General features: G+C 28.4%; 1 protein-coding gene across 3 annotated transcripts in view; it reads left to right on the top strand.

Annotated features, from left to right (window-relative positions):
- The window catches only part of LOC117181682 (cell division cycle and apoptosis regulator protein 1-like), a 33,926-nt gene that overhangs the window by 10,338 nt on the left and 2,000 nt on the right, over positions 1 to 21,588 (top strand). For 2 of the 3 annotated variants that reach the window (XM_033374599.1, XM_033374600.1), the window contains exons 5-14: positions 1,426 to 1,686; positions 3,737 to 3,962; positions 6,200 to 6,477; positions 9,119 to 9,374; positions 10,201 to 10,266; positions 14,865 to 15,074; positions 15,142 to 15,321; positions 15,409 to 15,714; positions 17,692 to 18,061; positions 18,148 to 18,488. In XM_033374599.1, coding sequence (XP_033230490.1) covers positions 1,426 to 1,686; positions 3,737 to 3,962; positions 6,200 to 6,477; positions 9,119 to 9,374; positions 10,201 to 10,266; positions 14,865 to 15,074; positions 15,142 to 15,321; positions 15,409 to 15,714; positions 17,692 to 18,061; positions 18,148 to 18,488 — 2,494 coding nt within the window. Of the gene's footprint in view, positions 1 to 1,422; positions 1,687 to 3,736; positions 3,963 to 6,199; positions 6,478 to 9,118; positions 9,375 to 10,200; positions 10,267 to 14,864; positions 15,075 to 15,141; positions 15,322 to 15,408; positions 15,715 to 17,691; positions 18,062 to 18,147; positions 18,489 to 21,588 lie in introns of all 3 variants that reach the window. The other variant, XM_033374598.1, reaches the window with a different exon arrangement.

The following is a 21,588-nucleotide window of genomic DNA, read 5'->3' as shown; positions in this document are numbered from 1 at the left end:
CTCTTTGTGTAAAAGTTCAACTATTTTGTTGGAAATTCCTTCTCTTTTTGTTGAAAATTAATTCTTTTAATTAAAAATTGGATTTTTGTTTCAAAATTAATCTCTTTTAATACAACATTAATCTTTTTAGTTGAAAATTCATCTTTCTGGTTAAAAATTAATTAATTTAGTTGAAATTGCAATATTTTTACTTGAAAGGTTTGGAATTTAAAGAGAATCATATTAAATTCAATATGGTATCTACATTCATTTTATTAAAAATAATTTATTCCCCTATTTTCGAGAAAAATCTTCCAACTTGTATCTGCTTTAAAAGCATTTTAGATTGTGAAGTCTGCAATATTAAAATGTAAATTATTTTAATTGATAGTTTTCTGGTTTTCTAGTTCCTATTGCAAATTATGTAAATATAAAATAGGACAGTTAAGCATCAAAGGCTCATATAGCTTTTAATCAAATGAATTACAATTTGTTTCATTACTTGTAAAATTTATTCTAGTAAATTTTTCCTCGGTTTTCACCGCCGAATACAGCAACAGAATTTCATTTAATTTTTTAATGCAAGCCGATCACTTTTTTAACACTCAAACGGTACACTCCTTTCTGACCCCTACTAAAGGTACACTGGTGCGAACCTGACTTTTGCATTTTCAACTTCGAATATAAAAAAAAAGATTGAGACTAGAAAAATGTTAAACACATGTTTTTTGTGTGAAATTTCCTGCTGAATCTAATGGTTCTATAGAAATTTGGATAATCATTATTTTCCCCATGGTAATTTGTTATAAATAAAGCGGCGTTTTTGAAAAATCACTTTTTTGGAAAAAATTCGACATTTTTGGCATTCGATGCACATTGATGAATAATGGTCGTCGCACATCCTTCGCATACATATTGGGCATTTCATTCCCTTGCATCTGATGGAAAAAATCACATTTCTGCACAATTTATTAGAAATTATCATGAAAAATCGATAAATTACAAATAAATGTACATAAACATACTTACATTTAACAAAGGAACGAAACTCCTTTACTTGATAACAATATTTAGAAATTCCAGCTCGCAACACTTTACCACACGTAAAAGGTACACAGGTGCTGATTCGCACCAATGCGATTTTTTTCGTCCTTCTATCTCGGAGAGATCAACGAAGTTGGAACTAACTGGACTGAGGCCTGAAACCTTGAGGTTCGGATATATTTGTCGTGGTGGGGATAATCCCTTTTAGCTTTCCATGATTAAAATGATACCAACTTTTCAAAAACGACGGAGCTAAATTGCACCAGTGTACCGTTTGAAGGGTAAAAGTATATAAGTATGTGGCAGCCCTAAATATTGTTTTATGCAAATAAATATGTCCCTTCTTACTCACTGAATATAACTGTGCCATATGCTTAAACTCTTCTTAACGGCAAACAGCAGGTTCAATTCTAGCAACAATAGTGGAGTTTCATCTGCAAATCGTACAAAACAAGGCAGAGTTCGCGAAAGATCACGTGATCGTAGAAACGATGATGAAGAAATTGAAAGAAAGCGTCGTCGAGAGGAACGCATCAGGGAACGTGAGAAGAAGGAGGAACGTAGTCCGTCGAGAACTAGAAGAAGCAAATCTCCGAGACCTCGTCGACGTACTCGAGTCGTTCCTCGTTACATGGTCCAAATACCGAAAATAGCACTTGATTTGTATGTAATTTGTTTAACATTATTTTTTCTAGTTTAGATATTTGATTAGTGTATCAACAGGATGTCTACCTGACTGGGAAATCGGGAAAGAACCGGGAATGTGATTCAGTTACAGGGATTTACTACTCCAATTTTGGGTTGGAACTGAGGATTTTGCGAAATAATCACAATTCTCACAAATGTAATTTTGAGTTTGGGACAGGGAATTTACGTGAAGAATGATCATTTTTACTCTAGAAGGGAGAATTTTTGTAGAAAATTATAATTTTAAGTTTGTGATATGGAATTTCAGTAAAGAAAAACAATTTTGACTTTTCAACAGGCATTTTCTACAAAGAATTAGAATTTTTACTTTGGGATAGGAAATTTCGTAAAGAATTATAGCTTTCATTTGGAATAGGTAATTTTTGTCATGTGACGGAAACGTCTGAAAATAATTCTAATTTTGAAGAAGGGAATAAATGAAACAAATATAAAACTTCACGTAAATAATTACGCTTATCCTGACTTGGAACAGGAAATTTTCGAAAGGAATTGAAATACTAAATTGTGATATAAAAACCAGTGAAGAAATATAATGTTGAGTTCAGGGCAGGGAATTTCCGCGAAGAATTCTAACTTTTACTTTAGGAGAGAGTATTTTAGTAATGAATTCTAGTTTTGAGTTTGGGACAGGGAATTTCAGTAAAGGAATATAATTTTGACAATTGTAGCAAAAAAATTCCCATAAAGCATTATAATTTTGTGCTTCGAACAAGGAATCTCGTAAGGAATTTTCGACGTAGAACGGGAGTCTTCGAAAATAATTTTAATTCTAATTTTGAAAAAGGGAATAAATGAAATAAATATAAAAATGCACGTAAATAATTACGCTTATCCTGACTTGGAACAGGGAATTTTCGAAAAGAATTGAAATTCGAAATTTTGACATCAAAATTCCGTGAAAAAATATAATGTTCAGTTTGGGACAGGGAATTTCCGTGAAGAATTCTAATTTTTATTTTAGGAGAGAGAATTTTAGTAAAGAATTATAATTTTGAGTTTGGGGTAGGGGATTTCAGGAAAAGAATATAATTTTGATAATTGTGATAAGAAATTCCCGTAAAGAATTATAAGTTTGTGTTTTAAACAGGAAATTTCGTAAAGAATTCTAATTTTCGTTTTAGGTTCACTGTAGAACAGGAAATTCGTTTAAGGATTATATTTTTGGGTTGGTATGGGTAATTTTCGACATGGAGCGGGCGTTTTTGAAAATAATTTTAATTCTTATTTAGAATAAATGTATTTTTAAAAAATCCCTATTTTAACTCAGAATTCGTCACAGTTTGGAATTTTCGTAAATCATTACAATTTAGACTTTGGGGCAAGAATTCTAATTTTCAGGTTAGATTCAGTTTAGACTAGAAATTTCTTTAAGAATTATGATTTTTACTCTAGGATAGGGAGTTTCTGTAAATAATTATGATTCGACTTAGTATAGGAAATTTGTGACATGGAGCGGGAATCTTCGAAAATAATTTTATTCTAATTTAGAAGAAGAGAATTTAAAAAAAATTCTGCTCCACGTCAGAATTCGTCACCATTTGAAAATTAACTCTTCCAAAATTTTGGGGAAAATGGGGTATTATATTTCTGAATCATAATAGAAAGTTTTGTAAATAAATCTTATTTATTTTGGAACAGGTAATTTCAGTAAAAAAAAAATTAATTTTGAGACAGGGAGTTTCCATAAAAAATTATAATTTTCACTTTGAAACAGAGGAGCCTATGACCATAAATGATTTGATGTTCCCACTCAGAATTATAATTCTTTTACAAAATTGCCTGTTCCAAATCAAAAATGTTTCAAATCTTTTAAAATGTTTAGAAATATCTTAAAATTTTCGAGAATCGTTGAAATTTATCCAAATTTTGTAAACTCTTAAAATGACCGTGAAAAGTTTACAATTGGCCGAATGAAAATCGGGAATTTACATTAATCGTTCGGGTAGACATCCTGATCAAGCCAACATGATCAGTTCTTACTAACAATTTTCCTACCATCCTAAAGGCCCGAAGCAGACGTCTTGGAAATCAAAAGGCGATACCAAAATATGTACATTCCTAGTGACTTCTTTTCTACCAACTTTAGATGGGTAGATGCATTCCCACCGCATGTGCCATTTACTCTTAATAAGCCGTGTTCGTTTCATGTCATGCACAAAGACATCGATCCGTATACGGAAAATACTGCCGTACTAGAGCCACCTGACTCGGACTATCTTTTTTCTGCCAAGGTAGGCTAGTATTTCAAGAATTTTTACTCATATTTAATATTATTTCCAATTAAGACTGAATTTTAGTTTTTATTGTACAATTTTACGTATGGAACCATATATAAATTAGGTAACAGTTCGGGGGGGGAAGGGGGTGAAAACAATTTGTTACTGTAGGGGGGAGGGGTCCTTTACTCATGTTCGTCATGTTTGAAAATTCGCAAAAACTTTCTCATCTTTTTAGTCATAAATTTTATTATTTGTTTGAAAATTTAACAATTTTCTTAAAAGTACATCCTTTTTGGTTGCAAATTTAACTGTTTTGTTACTAATTCGTCTTTTTGGGTGAAAAAATCTGCTCTTTTTGTGTAACATTGACATTTTGTTTAAAATTCATATTTTTTTGCTGATAAGTCAACTGAAATCTTTCTTGGATGAAAACTATTTTTTTTTGGAAATTTGTATTTTTTATTTAAAAGTTCATCTTTTTCAGTATAAATATTTCATCTTTCTGGGAAGTAATGCAATTGTTTTATTGAAAATTTAACTATTTCTTAGAAAATTGATTTTTTGTTGGAAATTCCTATTTCTATGTTGAAAAGTCTTTTGAAATATTTTTGAATGGAAGTTTATCTCTCTTTTTTAATTTTGTCTTTCTGAATTACAAATTCACCTTTTTACTAAACTTTTTATTTTTGTTGCACAAAAATGCAACTGTTTGGTTGAAAATTTAACAATTTTGTTGAAAGTTCATACTTTTTGTTTAAAAATTCTGCTGTTTTGTTGAAAATTCAACTATTTCATAGAAAATTGATTTTTTGTTTAAATTTAATAGTTTGGTGTTGAAAAAAGAACTAAAATCTTTTCTGGTTGATGAAAACCTAACTTTTTTTATATATTTAACAAAAAATTAAAAATTCATCTGTTTTAAGAAAAATTGTATGTTTCTTGGAGAAAAATGCAACTGTTTGTTCGTAAATTAGACTATATTATTAAAGTCATACTTTTTGTATAAAATTTATATTTTCATGTTGAAAAATTAACTGAAATATTTTCTGGATGAAAGTTCAACTAAAAATGGTCGTTTTTTATTAAAAATTCATTTTAGTATAAATTTAATCTTTCTGGGATAAAAGTCAACTGTTTTGTGAAAAAATTCACCCTTTTTGGTTAAACAAAATTCGTTTTCTTGAATTGAAAATTCAATTTTTTCCATAAAAATTTATTTCTTGCATAAACATTCAGATTTTGATCAATAAAAGTCGACTAAAATCTTTTATCACAGAAAATTCAACTATTTTTTTGAAAGTTCAACTTTTCGATTTATAGGCTCATTTGTTTTAATAGAAATATTATAATAAATATAATAGAACTTTAATAGAAATATAATAATAAATCCGTTTTTAATGGAAATGCAACTTTTTGGTTAAAAATTCTTCTTTACTTGAGTACTCAACTATTTTATTTGAAACATTTGGTTGAATCACTTCGTTAGCAATCCTTTTTTTCTTGTGATTCATATTTTTAGTTGAAAATTCATCTCTTTGGTTTCAAGTTGAAGTATTTTTTTACGAAATAACCTTTTTTAATTGATGATTCAACTACTTGGTTAAAAGTTAAACTACATTATTAAAAAATTATTTTGTTGGTTTGAGGCTTATGAATTTGATTGAAGATGTAACTGTTTAGTCAAGAAGACTTTTTTTGTTTAAAATTAATTTTGTGACTGATTTTAGTTGAAAAATCTCCTTTTTGGCTAAAACATAATTTTCTTAGTTTGAAATTTCATGTTTATTGGATAAAAATGCATGAGTTTTGTGAAAAATAAACTTTTTGCTGAAAAATCATAGTTTGCTTTAAATATTAAATTTTTTTTAGAGAAAATTTATATTTTCGCTTAAAAGTTTAACAATTTAGATAAACTTTTATGTTTTACTTAAGCGAAAAATCTTTATTGGTTGAAAATAGATCTTTTTTATTGAGCTATGACACTTTTGTTGGGAATTTATCTTTTTAGGTTGAAAATTGAACTATTATGTTCAAATTTTAATTATTTTGTTGAAAATTCAAGTATTTTGTTAAAAAGTCATATTTTATAGTAGAAAACACGTTTTTTTTTGTTTAAAATAAACTAAGAAATTTGAAATTTTAAAATTGGTTTCTGAAAAGGGCCTATAATCCGTTACGTAATTGAAGTACAATCCCTATGTTTAATTTAGAGTCGTTAAATAAAGAGATTTTTATTTACAAATTTACAGGTGATGCTCATGTCGATGCCTGCGATGGAAGAAATTTATAAGCGATGTTGTGGTGTGACAGAGGACAGAGATCCCGACCGTGACTACATCCACCCAACTCGACTTATAAACTTTTTGGTTGGTTTGCGTGGTAAAAATGAGACGATGGCAATCGGTGGGCCATGGAGTCCCTCTTTGGACGGACCCAATCCGGAAAAGGACCCGTCGGTTCTTATCAGAACTGCTATAAGAACCTGCAAAGCACTCACTGGTATTGATCTGTCCAGCTGTACTCAATGGTATGAATCAACAATTCCGCATTTTATTCGTTAAAGCTTGAATCGTTTTAACTTCTAAAAGACCCACTCGTCGATACAGAACTTTTTATTTTTATTCCGTCTGTCTTAGTCATGTTTTTTTTCATAATTAATTTTAAAAAACACCATGGAAAACTCGAATCAGCTTTAAAACCAATCGCTAACTACACTCAAGATATTCTAACGTTAGGAAATTTTAACGCGTTTAATTATTCGCATTCAGATTGAGAATACAGCTAGATAATTGAGATTAGAGTTCTAAAGAGAAACTTTCTTTTTTCCAAGAATGACAATATTTGTGATGAACTTTGAAAAATTTTCCAGGATTCGAATTGTAAACTCGAAAATAAGATTTTTTATAATTAATTGGATATACATTTGAAAGCTACATCAGAGCATTTATTTTTGCATTTAATCTTTAATAAGGATTGGAAAAAAGCCTTGGAAAAAATTCAGTTCGCATTCAAAAAAAGAGGGAAAAGCTGTAAATAATTAGATAGAAATTTTGATAACTTAATTCACTTAGATAACTGGGAATATTTGTTTAACAAATAAAGTTAAATTTTCCATTGCACACTTTTTGATTTCACAATTTTATATCTCTAAAATGAGTCGAGGCCTGAACAACTTATTTATCCAAACAACTTAAGTATCTTGAATTGTTTTGAAATATATCAGGGCACTTTTAAAGATTCCGTGAAATTTTTAGTAGTATTCAATCATTTGAAGCGATTTTTAAGATTTTAGGGTATTTTTAAACTTCTAAGGCATTTTCAAGAACTTTTTATTTGACGCATTCTAGTAAATTTTAAAAGATTCTAAGGAATGAAAAAAACTAATTTCATTAATGATTATTTTAATATTAATATTATTTAATTGAGAGAAAAATAATAATTGGTTTTAAATGTTTTAAGGTATTTCTTGAAATACCTTGGCATTTTTAAGAGCGTCAAAAATTTTTAAAGGATTCGAAATAATTTAGGCCATTTTAAAAGATTACAAATAATTTATAATTGATTGCAGTAATTTAATTGGAGTTGAAAGGATTTGAAAAATTGTAGGGATATAAAAGATTCCCAGTCGTTTTCGAGGAATTTAAAATGGATATTGAATTATTTGAAATATTTTAGGACATTTTAAAAGATTTAAAAGAGATTTAAACAATTTCAAGGGATTGTAAAGGGTTTTAATAGTTTTTGGATATTTAAAAAATGTTGCATGCGGTTTTCAAGCATTTCAAGATCATGGGATTTGAAGAGCTCTCAAGGTATTTTGATAAAATTCCCATGATTTCAGGAAGTGTAATCAGATTTTGCGTATTTTCACAGAATTTTTAACATTTTAATGGATTTCAAAGGAGTAAAAATATCACAAGAAGTAAAGGATTTTGTAGATTTTCAAAGATTTCAAGAGATTTTCAAATAGTTTTTGCAATTAACTATTTTAAATCCTTTTTAATTCTTGTAAATTTACTCACCTTAAATTCTTAGACATTTTATCAGATTCTTTTAAATTCTTTTTAATTATTCTAAACGCATTTCAAACCTACTTAATTCAATTAATCTTTGCATATTTTAAAATTGTTTTTAATTCATTTGATTGTTTTTCAAATTCAGTTTTATTTTCTTATGAACTTTATCGAATTCATTTGAATTCTTTTGTAGTCATTATTATTTTTTTGGGTACAAATTAGTAGGATTTCAAAAATTTGAAGATAATTGAAATCATTTTTTGGAATTCATCATAAATTATTAATAACTTACCCTGAATTGTTTTTAATTCTTTGGAATTCTCTTGATTTTTTTAAATTCATTTGAATTATTCGACATTTACATAATCCTACTTAATTCAATGGATTTTTTTTAATTTAAGTTTTTATTTAATTGATCCTGCAGTCTTTTAACTTCACCTTGAATTTTCCTAAGGTCACTTCAAAGTTGCTGAATTCAATGAAGTTTTTTTAACATATTTTAAAATTATTTTCAATTAATTTTAATTTAACCGAAATAATTTGGAAGTTTTTTAATTTAAATTAAATTGCGATGAGCTCTTGAGAACTTATTCTGAATTTTTTACCCTTTGTGCGCAAAAATAGTACACTATGGCTGTGGCAAAAAGTACCCTTTGGTGCCTATATTTGATCCCATAGGGACTGTGAGGCCTGAATTCTCCACATATTCTCAAAAATATTCCGCGACTAGAAATTCTCGAATCTTTTAGAACTCTAATTGAGATAGAAAGAACCGCAGAACCTAACATAAATTTTGAATTGATAGACTAAGATTATAGCTTGAGTTCTTCGAAGGAGGTATGTATTCGTTTTCCGTGCAAGAGAGCGACAAGGAAACCAGAACCTGGATCTTGGTACAGGAAGTACTTCCTTACTTGAGCAGAGTATCGGGCGATTGTTCCATTGTTCCAATTTTCATATTTTAATTTCTTTTGATATTCTTTTGAATAATAATAATAATCATAATAATAATTATAATCATAAAATGTATGTTACGAGCGTGACTTTTGTGCGCAGAGCGTGGGCTTAACGAGCAAACTTTAGAATTTAAGGTAACGCTAACCGGCATTAACCTCAGTTGACGTTTGGGTATTGTTTTTCCTTGCGGCACAGGTACCGCTTCCTGGAGCTCTACTACAGACGTGCTGAAACGACCCACAAGTCGGGGCGAGTGGTGCCGTCTCGCGTTGAAACCGTCATACTATTTCTCCCAGATGTTTGGCGATGCGTACCAACTAGACTGGAATGGGACGGGCTGCATCTCAACTATAAGAAACAACTGGAGCGAAAGCTGCTGCGTGCTGCCTCTAACCTCGACGATTCGGATGCTGCCAATGACACTGATGAGGCTGCCGTCGCTGATCAAAAGGCACTGCCCACATCATCCCATATTACTTTTAAATTTTTTATTATCACTATTATTAAATTGTGCAGCTGTTGTCCCATTACTAAACTGATTTTTCATTAGGCTATACTTGACCATCGATCCAACTGCTTTCCAAAAGACTTTCTGTCTTTCACAATCCTTTTTTTTTACACTTGCAAAGTTTTCTCACTCTGACAATCGGATATTTGTCAGATTTGCAGCATTCCCTGATTGTACAGTTCATTGTTCTCTCTTTTTTTTTTGTTGTTTCTATCTATCCGATCTCGATCTGAAATTTTTAAAGCAAATACTATTTTCCAGTAGTCCTTTTCGGGTAAATTTATTTTTTGTGGTTGTTAATAAACCCTGCTAAATTGTGTCTGGTCTGTAAAATATCGAGTAAAGATCGATGGACAACTACGCCAGATACCCTCTGAGCCATTGGCAATCTGATTCATTTAATAAGCAAAACTCGGAGAAGATCGCAGCTGAGCCATTTCCCCTCCTGTAACCTCCAACTTGAATTGAGAAGTCATTAAAAACCCGCATTCTATTTTCTTTTCTATATACTATTACATTATTAATATCGCTTACCCGTTACCTACCACACCGACACCAGAGCCAGGACACTAAGAGAGTCTAGCAGTTTCTTGAATCGTACTAGAGGTCATCGTGAATGAAGAAACACGTTTTTCATAATGTTGCGAGAGTGTGGTGAAAGAATGAAGAGGGAGTGGTTTCGTTCGGCTATAAGGGCTGCTTCTGTTTTTTGTAGTATTTCAGCAGGCTTATTACTACAACTGCGCTGACGTATTCTTTCTTATTACAGGACGAAAACCTTCCGGAAAAGAAAGACCCCACTCACTATTCTGAATTGGATACCAAGTCCATGAATGTAAGTCTTTCAGTTCATATTAAATTACCAGACTTCACACTCTTTCTCTTTTGTTATCTCTTTTTTTAAGAATTCCTCTTTTTCCTTTGTTTTCAAGAAACTTACGCTTTTCCTCTTTTTTTCTTCGCTCAAAGGCGAATTCAATTTTGAGAATGCAATAAGAAAATCCAAATATTTTTAGTTGTTAAATGTTGAACTAATTTTTAAAAATTCATTTTATTAGATAAAAAATTTTAATATTTTGTTCAAAATTCGCTTTTTTTTGTTGAAAAATTTTTGAAATACTTTGTTACAAATTCACTTTATTGGATAAATATTTAACTGTTTTTTTTTTAATTTTTAGCTGACAATTTAACTATTCCATGTTTGGTATAAAATTCGTCTTTAATTGTAGGAAAGTAACCTTTATGAAAGAAAAATCAACTACTTAGTTGAAAGTTGAACAAATTTGGTTAAAAAATAATTTTAATATATGGAAAATTAAATTATTATGTTTTTTTTTTAAATAACGTTCTTAGCTGAAAATTTAATTATTCCATTTTTGGCTGAAAATTGAGAGTTTTCAGAGAAAAATTCAATTATTACATTTTTGGTCAAAAACTTAATTGAAATTCTTCGTTAAAAATTCACTTTCTTGAAAATTAATTTTTTAGCTGAAAATTTAAATATTCCATTTGTGATATAAAATTCGTCTTTTATTGTAGAAAATTAACCTTCCTGATTGAAAATTCAACTACTTAATTGAGAGTTGAACAAATTAGGTTAAAAATTAATTTCATTAGATAGAAAATCTAAAGATTTTGTTGAAAATTAGTTTTTGTTTTGTTTCGAAATATAATGTTCTTAACTAAAAATTTAATTATTCCATTTTTCCTGAAAATGTATAGATTTCAGTTAAAAATTCAACAATCACATATTTGGTCGAGAATTTGATTGAAAGTTATTATTATATGTTTGGTAGAGAATTCATCTCTTTTTGCTAAAAATTCTTCTAGTTAGTGGAAAATTTAATTATTTTGTTAAAGTTATTTTTCGAAGGTATTTATCGAAGGTTGAACTATTTGGTTAAATAGAAAATTTAAATATTTTATTGAAAATTCATTTTTTTTGGTTGAAATACTTTATTACAAATTCACTTTATTGGATAAATATTTAACTATTTTTGTGAAAAAAATTTTAGCTGATAATTTAATTATCCCATGTTTGGTATAAAATTCGTCTTTTATTGTAGAAAATTAACCTTTATGATAGAAAACTCAACTACTTAGTTGAAAGCTGAACATATTAGGTTTAAAATTAATTTCATTAGATAGAAAATTTAAATATTTTGTTGAAAATTAGTTTTTGTTTTGTTTTTTGCCTTAACTAAAAATTTAATTATTCTATTTTGTGCTGAAAATTTCGAGTTTTCAGTTTAAAATTCAACAATCACATCTTTGATCGAGAACTTGATTGTAAGTTATTATTATATGTATGGTAGAGAACTCATCTCTTTTTGCTAAAAATTCCACTATTCAGTGGAAAATTTAATAATTTTGTTGAAGTTATTTTTATCGAAAATTGAATTATTTGGTTGAATGTTAAACTAATTGTTAAAACTTAATTTAATTAGATAGAAAATCTAATTACTTTCTTGAAAATTCACTTTTTTGGTCGAAAAGTAATGTTTTTAACTGAAAATGTAATTATTCAATTTTTGGATGAAAATTGATAGTTTTCAGTTTAAAAATCAACTGTCACATCTTTGGTTGAGAACTTGATTAAAAGATGAAATACTTTTTGAAAAATTCACTTTATTGATTAAGAATTTAACTATTTTGTTGAAAATTAATTTTTTAGCTAAAAATTTAGCTACTCCATTTTTGGTGTAAACTTCATATTGTATTATAAAAAATTAACCGTCTTAATTGAAGATTCAACTACTTAGTTGAAAGTTGAACAAATTTGGTTAAAAATTCATTTTATCAGATAGAAAATTGAACTATTCTATGTTTGGTTCAAAATAGATCGTTTTTAGTTGAAAATTTAACTGTTTGGTTGAAAATTAACTTTTTCGTTAGTAATTCATATTGTTGGGTTGAAAGTGCTTTGTAGTGCTTTGTAGAAAATTCGTACTTTTCGCTTAAAAATTAAATTGTTTTTTTTTTAATTCTGCTTTTTGTGTTATAGATTCTATTAGTTTGGTAAAACATGTAACTACCTATTTGTTTGAAGATGAACTTTTTGGTCCAATAGTCGTATTTTCGGTTTAAAATTTGCGTTTTTGGATAGAAAATTCATCGATTTGGTTGAATTTATTTTCTCTTCATGTTGCTCTTTTATTGTAAATTCTATATTTGATTTTTTGATTCATGTCTTGGTAGAAATATCTTTTTTTTATTAAAAGTGCTACTTTTAAAAATTGTTAAGAATTCGCCTTTTTAAGTACAAAATTCGTCCTTTTGGATTGAGAATTCATATCTTTATAGAAAAGTTCAACATTCTACTATTTTGTTGAGAATTTAATTATTTTGTTTAAAATTCAAATATTTTGTTAGAAAGACATCTTTTTTATCGCAAATTCAACTGTTTTGTTGAAAATTCGACTATGGATAGAAAACTCGTTCTTTTGAATTGAAATTTAATTTTTTTGTGGTAAAAAAGTTCTCGATTGTAAATTTAACAGTCTTGTAAGAAATTAATCTTTTTGGCTGAAATATTCAACTACATCGTTAAAACTGCAACTGTTTTTTGTTCAAGTTTAATCTTTTTTGTTGAAAATTCCAGTCTTTTTTTTTTAAATTCATCTTGTTTGAAAAATAAGTTTTTTGTTGAAATTTCCTATATATGCCTAGATTTTATTTATTTTATTTGAAAGCAATAAGTCACCTATTATTCCTCATTTTCGTAACAAATTGCTCTATTTCTCCTTACGGTGAGCCTGACGAAATTTAAATGGGGGTGACAAGAGAGGTCTTATATTATTTTTGGTTTTCGTTCTAGAATGCTTCAGAAACAATTTTCAAGAAAAATTAAAATAATTCTTAGAGCCGTTTTTTATTTTGTATTGTTTTATGTGATTTTTTAAAGTAATTTGAAAAAAAAGGATTTATTTTTGAAATAAGTTATGTTTAAAGTACAAAAATGATATTTTTTATTCTTCTTAACCCTCATCACTTATTCCTCTGAATAATGACATATTACTCACATGGGGTCTAAGTGACCCTAGCTGACTTTTGAAATAATTCCATATTGATTGTATACATGCCACTGTAAAAAAAATCTATTGAATTTTACATCTCTGGTGGATGTAAATATAAGGACCCTCGCGTATCGGAGTAACTTTACGAATCTGTTGTGATATTTCAATTCGGCCGATAATTTGACATTCGAAAATGTAAAATTCATTATGTGAAAGAATAAAATAAAATTTATCAGGGCGACAGGTTTCGAACACTCGAAAGCTCAAACTTCGTACAATTTCATGGAGATTGAAGAACCACAAACCGGACACGTTACCACTTACCTAAAACACATAAGATACTATGGGTGTTTTTTTGATGTTTAAATATTCCGTAAAAAAATATGAAATATACGTTTTGAATAACCGCATTTTTTCCGTTCCAATAGCAGAAAATGTAAAAGGCAAAATAGGAATTGCCCGGATTCGGTCTACTTTGTGTGAAAGCTGTCAAAAAAGTTAAACATATCTGTCAATTTCCTCGCATTAAAAATAAAAATGCTCCACAAATGAAGGATGAAGGCATCGATAAACAACGAACACGAGAGACGCTTTCGTATTCACACATTATTTGATTAATTATTCTAAATTTTAAATTAATTATAAATAAAATTTTTTACAGTTTCCGCCAGGGTAAAATTAAAGATCTTTGATCAAATTAAAAATCTCGATGCAATTTTCAATCACAGGAAAATGATTTTACCGATGCATGGTATTTTTACACGCTGAAACTGAATTTTCCCGTCTGAATGTAAAGTTCGTACGAGGGAATGTGTAATTTTATTTTTATCGAGTGTGTAATATTACACTACTGTTCGAGGGTCCTTTTATTTGCATCGCTAGAGGATGTAATTTCACACACTTTTGTAAAATCACACAGTGCAGTGTGTGATATTTACAGTGATACAATATTTAATTTTCCGAAACTTTGTAATTTTACATAAATCTTTTTTACAGTGTGGTTTGAATTACAAAAATTATATTTATTATAATATAATAGTACATTAAAAATTATGTAAAAATACACTTATTATACAAGATTTATATTAAAGGAATATTAAATATCATTTTTGTACTTTAAACATAACTTATTTCGAAAATAAATCCATTTTTTCAAATTAATTAAAAAATTGACATTAAAAAAAAGCAAAAATAAAAGAAGGCTCAAAGAATGATTTTAATTTTTCTTGGAAATTGTTTCTGAAGCGTTTTAGAACAAAACCCAAAAATAATATAAGACCTCTCTTGTCAACCCCAATTAAAGTTCCTTCAGGCATACCGTGCCCTGTTTTGAGACCATTTTCGACTATGAAGTCTGAATTGCTCTTTTTTACTAAATAAAAATATTTTTAATAATCATGTTCTTCAATTTTTCTAGGTGAATGAATTGCGACAAGAACTGGTAGCCCGGCATCTCAGTTCCAAGGGTATCAAGTCACAGTTGGTCGCAAGGCTGTCAAAAGCGATCAAGTCGGAACAAGCAAAAGAGGAGGGCCGACAGGACGAGGTTGAAGAAAACGAGAAAGAAAGTTCTCCCTCTCCAAAAGAAGAAACAAAAGACGAGAAAAAGTCCAAGGACAGCAAAGAGGTAAGTTGTGAGCTGAAAATTGTAATGCTATTAGCCTTAAAGGTATTAATGTTTTTCAATCGTTTAGCATGATGAAGATAAGAAAAAGATGTACGAACGAGAACGTGCTCTACTCGAAAAGAGGTACAATCTTCCTGAACCACCACATATTATCGTCCATCCATCCAAGACGGCGAAAAGCGGAAAATTTGACTGCACGGTCATGTCCCTCAGTGTCCTTCTGGACTACAGGCCAGAAGACACAAAGGTGAATAAATCATGCTCATTTTTATTCGATTCGATACAGTTTGAAGCGGGAATAAATGAGGTAAATATATTTTTTTTTCCTGTGTAGGAACATTCGTTCGAGGTTTCTCTCTTTGCTGAACTCTTCAATGAGATGCTAATGCGAGACTTTGGTTTTCGTATTTACCGATCATTGTGCAGCCTTCCCGAGAAGCCAAAGGAGAAAGAAGAGGACAAGAAGAAGGATAAGAAGGACGAAAAGAAGAAGGATGATGATAAGAAGATAAAAAAAGACGACAAAAAGAGGGAAGGAAGTAAGGACAAGAAAGAAGACAAAGAAGCGAGAAGTAAAACCGATGATAAGGAAAAAGAGAAAAATGAAGACGACGAAGAGGAAGATGATGAAGAGTCTGAGGTAAGTTATTTTTTTGTATATTCTTAGGGACCTTCGATAAACGTTTGGGTTTTGGTCGAGAATTATAGTTAAAAATTCAACTTTTGTTTTTGTTTTGTTAACTCTCAAACGGTATACTGGTGCGAATTCGCACCCAACGTTTTTTCATTTTGTTGGAATTTACGCAAACATAGCTGCAGCGCATTTTCAACACACGTATTAAATATATATGTAAAATATGGGTGATATATGCTAGTTTATTATATTTTCAATATATTCAATAATTAATATTAAAATTGAAAACAGCCCAATTCGCCCCAGTGTACCACTTACGTATGCTGCGTTGGAGTGTACCGTTTGAGGGTTAAAAAATATTTTTTTATCTGAAAATTTAACTATTCAAAATTAGGTTGGGCATTTATGCTTCTCAAGTTGAAAATACAACTATTTGAAGAAAATTAATGTAATTCGATGAAAAATCGTCTTTTGGATTAAAAAGTATAACTTGTTTGTTGAAAATTAATCTTTCTGGTTGAGAATTCAACTATTTTGTCAAAAATTCTTTTTGTTTTCATTTAATTCAGCTAGTGAGACATTTCTTATTTTGGTAGGAAATTCATCTATCAATTGTCTTCGGAAAAATTCTTCTTTTTGGTTTGAAAATTTAACCGCTTTTAGTTGAATTTTATTAATTTTCCTGTGAAAATTCGACCATTTAGTTGAAAATGCAACCTTTAAGGCTAAAAATCCAACTACTTTGATAAAGTTGTCTTTTTTGGTCGAAAGTTCAACTGTTTTGTTAAAAAATGCTTCCTTTTTTATGGCAAATTCATTTTTCATGGATTTTTGGCTTGAGAATTTAACTTTTTTTTGTGAAAATTGGTTTCTTTCAACTGTCATCTAAAAAAATCATTTTTTTGACTTGAAAATTCAACTATTTCAAATTGAATTTTTTTTTCAGAAGATTCGACCGTTTGGTTGAAAATGCATCTTTTCACGTTGTAAATTTAGATACTTTAATTAAGTCGTCGATTTTAATTGAAAATTTATTTATTTTATTAAGAATTCATCCTTTTGGATGGCAAATTTAGTTTTCATGGCTGAAGAGTCATTTTTCAACTGTCTTCTAAAAAATTCGGATTTTTGGCTTGAGAATTTCACTGTTTTTGGTTAAAAATCGGTCTCTTGGTAGAAAAGTCATCTTTCAACTGTCTTCTAAAAATTGATTATTTTTTTATTTAAAATTCAACTACTTTTGGTTAAATTTGATTATTTTTGGTTAGAAGATTCGATTATTTGGTCGAAAATGCATCTTTTTACGTTAAAAATTCCAATACTTTAATGAAGTCATCTATTTTGGTCGAAAATTTAACTCTTTTATTACAAATTCATCCTTTTGAATGGCAAATTCATTTTTATGGCTGAAGAGTCATTTTTCAAATGTCTTCTAAAAAATTAATTTTTTGGCTAGAGAATTTAACTGTTTTTGGGTGAATTTTAATCTTTTTCGTTGGAAGATTCGACCATTTGATTGAAAATGCATCTTTTTGGGTTGGAAATTCAAATAGTGGAAGATTCATCTTTTTGACTTGAAAATTTAACAATTTTTGGTTGAATATTTATCTTTGGAAGATTCGACCATTTGGTTGAAAGAGCATCTTTTTGGGTTGCAAAATTATCTTTCTTGATTAAAAATAAATTTTGTTGTGCCTAATTCAACTGTCTTCGAAAAAGTTCTTTTTTGGCTTGAAGATTGAACTATTTGGATAAAAGTTCAACTGTTTATTAAAAAATTCATCTTTTTGGTAAAAAAAATTATATTTTTAGGTATAAAATTAATTTTATTCGTAGAATATTATATGCATTTAAAAGTTTAAGCCCCATGTTATTCCTGCTTTTTTTAAATCATCCTATTTTCCCTATTTTGTGAGCAGTTTGGGTTAGTTATCTGTGTTTAAATTTGAATGTGTTATTAGAAGAAGGAAATGATTGTTTTAGGACGACGATTCCAAGGATGGAAAGAAAGACAAAGACAAGGATGGAAGGAAGAAGAAGGCTAAACTCTATACCCACGATCCTTACTTACTTTTGTCCTTTGTCTACTTTGATCAAACTCACTGCGGTTATATTTTCGATAAAGATATCGAGGAACTTATCTATACTCTCGGATTGAATCTTTCCCGAGCCCAAGTCCGTAAACTGGTGCAGAAGGTCGTCACTAGAGATTCATTGCATTATCGAAAATTGACAGACAAGACAAAGGATGAGGACGTCAAAGACGGCAAGAAGGATGAAAAAGAGACCGAGAAAGTGGATTGTTCCGATAGCACGGAAGACGAAGAACAAATATTGCAATCTCTTGCCATGGGTTAGTTTGATTACTTTTTTTGAAATTAAAATTCATTCTCATATGTCGTATAAACATTTATTTTCATGTTCATCATTTTTTTCTAGGCAACAAAAAACTACTACCTATATTCATGGGAAGTGGACCAGCCTCCAAGAGAGCTAGACGAGAAAACAGCTCCTCGAATGATGAGGGTCAAACCGTTCCAGATGGTTTTATTGTGTATAAAGGATCACTTCTCGATGTCGAAAAACTAGTCAATCAACTGAAAAGATCGGAAAATGCTCGCGTTGACACGGAGACCCGAATGCTGGAAATACAACACGAACTCACTGCCATTAGCGAAAAGTCCGGCAAGCAGTCCAGCACTATCAAGGATTTGTCTGATGATCTCAGATCTTATAAGGACAAGCTAAAAAGTACGGACGATAAGCTCAAGAAAGTCTCGGTAAGTTTACTCTTAAAATACCAAAAATTCAACTACAATATCCAGCAACAGCGTCGAATCGAGAAAAAATGACTAGTTTTCGTTATTCAGGGTGGCCGCTGGACCGGGAAATTGCAGTGCATTTTTTTTCCGGGAATTTTAAAAATTTGTAGAAGACAAATCTGTCCACGTTCGTTTTCAACAGTTTTTAAATAATTAGCGGAATTGTTATGCTTTTCAATTATGCTATTATTTAGCTTGCAATGCGTAATTCAAAATTTTATTACTCTAAAAATTTTCCATTTAAAATTTTTATTTCTTAGCTTACATTTTTAATTTAAAGAATTTTTAGATGCTTTCTTAAAGACTGGAACAAATAAAAATAAAAGCCTTTGATTTTGAAAATTTTGGATAAAAAACATTTTTATTTAATAAATAAATCTTTTTTTGTTAATTTATCTGTACTTTAAGTAATAAAAAATGAACAAAAACGATATGTGACTGAAAGTTTATAAACTATTTTCAACTAAAAAATAACTTCATAATTTATTCTTAATAAAAGGATTTTATTAAATTAAAAATATTGTTTCAGTCTAAAATATTCAATTTTTAAGATTTTAATTGTTGTATATAAAAAATGCTTGATTTGTAAGTGAAATTTTTCAATTTTTATGTATAATTTACAAATGAACATTTGTAGAAAAAATTGGAGTAATTTTAAGAGATATGTAGGAGTTTTAAAAAGATGAAAAATTATGATGTAAATTTTAGAAATTTTTTCTTAAAATCTTCTAGAATCTTTTTTGAAAATTTTGTTCAAATCTTTGAAAACCTTTTTAAATATTCTCTTTAAATAATTTTTCAAAATGAAAAGTTATTTTTAATTTTCCTAGGAATCTTAATAAAATGTTTCACATTAAGTTTGAATCTTTCAAAACTTCTACATATCTCTTAAAATTACTCAAATTTCCCCTACAAATAGTAAATGTTCAATTGTTATTTATACATCCAAATTACAAAGAAATTTTCTAACATTTTCAGAATTTTTTGAAAATTGTAGACAAAATTCAATTCATTTTGACAGATATTTAGAAGTTCTGAAAAAAATTCCAAAATAATTTTAAACTTAAAACCAATTTAAAACAACTTCTAGATTCATCAAGATTTTTTAATAACATTTTGAAGCTTTCCAAGGATGCTTAAACTATTTGAAAAGAAAATAATTGAATTTATAATTTAAGAAGTGTTTAGTTAAAATTTTTCAATTTTTGATGTTTTCAGCTTAAAATTCCTTAAAATTATATAATTTTGAAAAAAATTTTAAATCATTGATTGATTTTTTTATTTAGAGCATTGAAAATCATAACGTGGATTTATATTTTTTTTATATTTAAAAATGTTAATATACCTTCAATTTTATATGCGTAAATTTTTGAGCATTTAAAAATAACAATTTTTAATTAAAAACTTTTAAATTTCAATTTTAAAGGTTCAAAATTTAACAGTTCCACTTTGATTGCTTTTATTTGCAACTCAGTTTTTATGACCTCAAGTTGAAATTTTTTTAGCTTTAGTGTTGCATTTTTTTTTCATTTCATTGAACCTGAAAATATCAGATTTGTTTTAAGTCAGGGAATTTTTGCGCGAGCGTGTTTAATTTTTTGTTTTAATTCAATTTAAATAGCAATATAAAATTGAATAACAATGATTCTTCATTTGTAAAAGCAGCATTATATTGCTGTATTGAACTATTCTGCTATTTTACAAAAAAAAATGTTTTATAGTAAAAAGTAACGCTTATTTCGAAAATTCATATTTTTTGATTGAAATATGAGCAAATACATTTTTCATTTAGAATTAATCTTTTTGGAATACCAATTTAATAACCCGGTTAAAAACTAAACTCGTTTGTGAAATTTAGTTGTGTTTTTCTTAAAGTTTCATAATTTTAGTTTAAAATTCATCTCTTTGGTTGAACATTAGTTTTTTTAACTTAAAATTTTACTGTTAAATTTTGGATGAACAATTTATCTATTGATTTGGAAATTCATGTGCATATTTTGTTTAAAATTCATCTTCGTTGGTAGAAATTATTTTTCCGGTTTGAAAATTCATGTATTTGGTTAAAAAATCAACTATTTTAGTTCAAGGTCCATTATTTTAGTTTAAAATTCACCTGTTTGGTTAAAATTCAACCATTCCAGGTGAAGATTTAGTTAAAATTTCATCAGTTTGGTTGAAAATTAATTGTTTTTAACTGAAAATATATCTTTTCCATTTTTGGTTGAAAATTTATCTTCTAGTTTGAAAATTCATCCTTTTCATTAAAAATTTAAATATTCCAGTTAAACATTCATTATTTTATTTCAAAATGTATCTTTTTTTTTTGAAATTCCACTATTTCAGTTAAAAATTCATCATTTTAATTAACAATTCATTATTTTAGTTAGAAATTCATAACGTTGATGGAAAATTGGACTATTTTCTGAACAAAATTTTGTTGTTAAAAATTAATTTTCGCAACTGAAAATTTAACGATTCAATTTATGGTTAAAAATTGCCCTTTTTAGATCTAAATTCAAATATTTCGTTGAAGAATCAACTATTTCAATTCAAGGTGCATTATTTCAGTTAAAGATTTAGTTTAAAATACAACTAATCCAGTTAAAGATTCACCATTTTAGTTAAAAACTCATCTGTTTGGTTGAAAATCAATTTTTTTTACTGAAAATATATCTATTTCATTTTTGGTTGAAAATTTATTTTTTGTTTGAAAATTCATCTTTTTCGTTGAAAATTTAAATATTCCAGTTAAACATTCATTATTTAATTTGAAAATATATCCTTTCTTGGAAAACTTGCTGTTGCAATTTTCATTAGTTATTCATTCATCATCATTTTAGTTAGGAATTCATAAGTTTGGTGGAAAATTGAAATATTTCGTTAAAAATTCTTTTTTTTATTGCTAAAAATTAATGTTGTCAACTGAACATTTAACGATTCCATTTATGGTAAAAAATTGCCCTTTTTAGGCCTAAATTAAATTATTTCATTGAAAATTCATGTAATCTGTTGAAAAATGGTAGTTTTTGGTAGAAAATTAATCTTCTTATTTGAAAAT

Source organism: Belonocnema kinseyi, chromosome 10 (genome assembly GCF_010883055.1).
Source record: "Belonocnema kinseyi isolate 2016_QV_RU_SX_M_011 chromosome 10, B_treatae_v1, whole genome shotgun sequence".
Taxonomy (NCBI): Eukaryota; Metazoa; Arthropoda; class Insecta; order Hymenoptera; family Cynipidae; genus Belonocnema; species Belonocnema kinseyi.
Note: the sequence above shows the minus strand (reverse complement) of the source record. Positions and strands in the feature narration are given on the sequence as shown.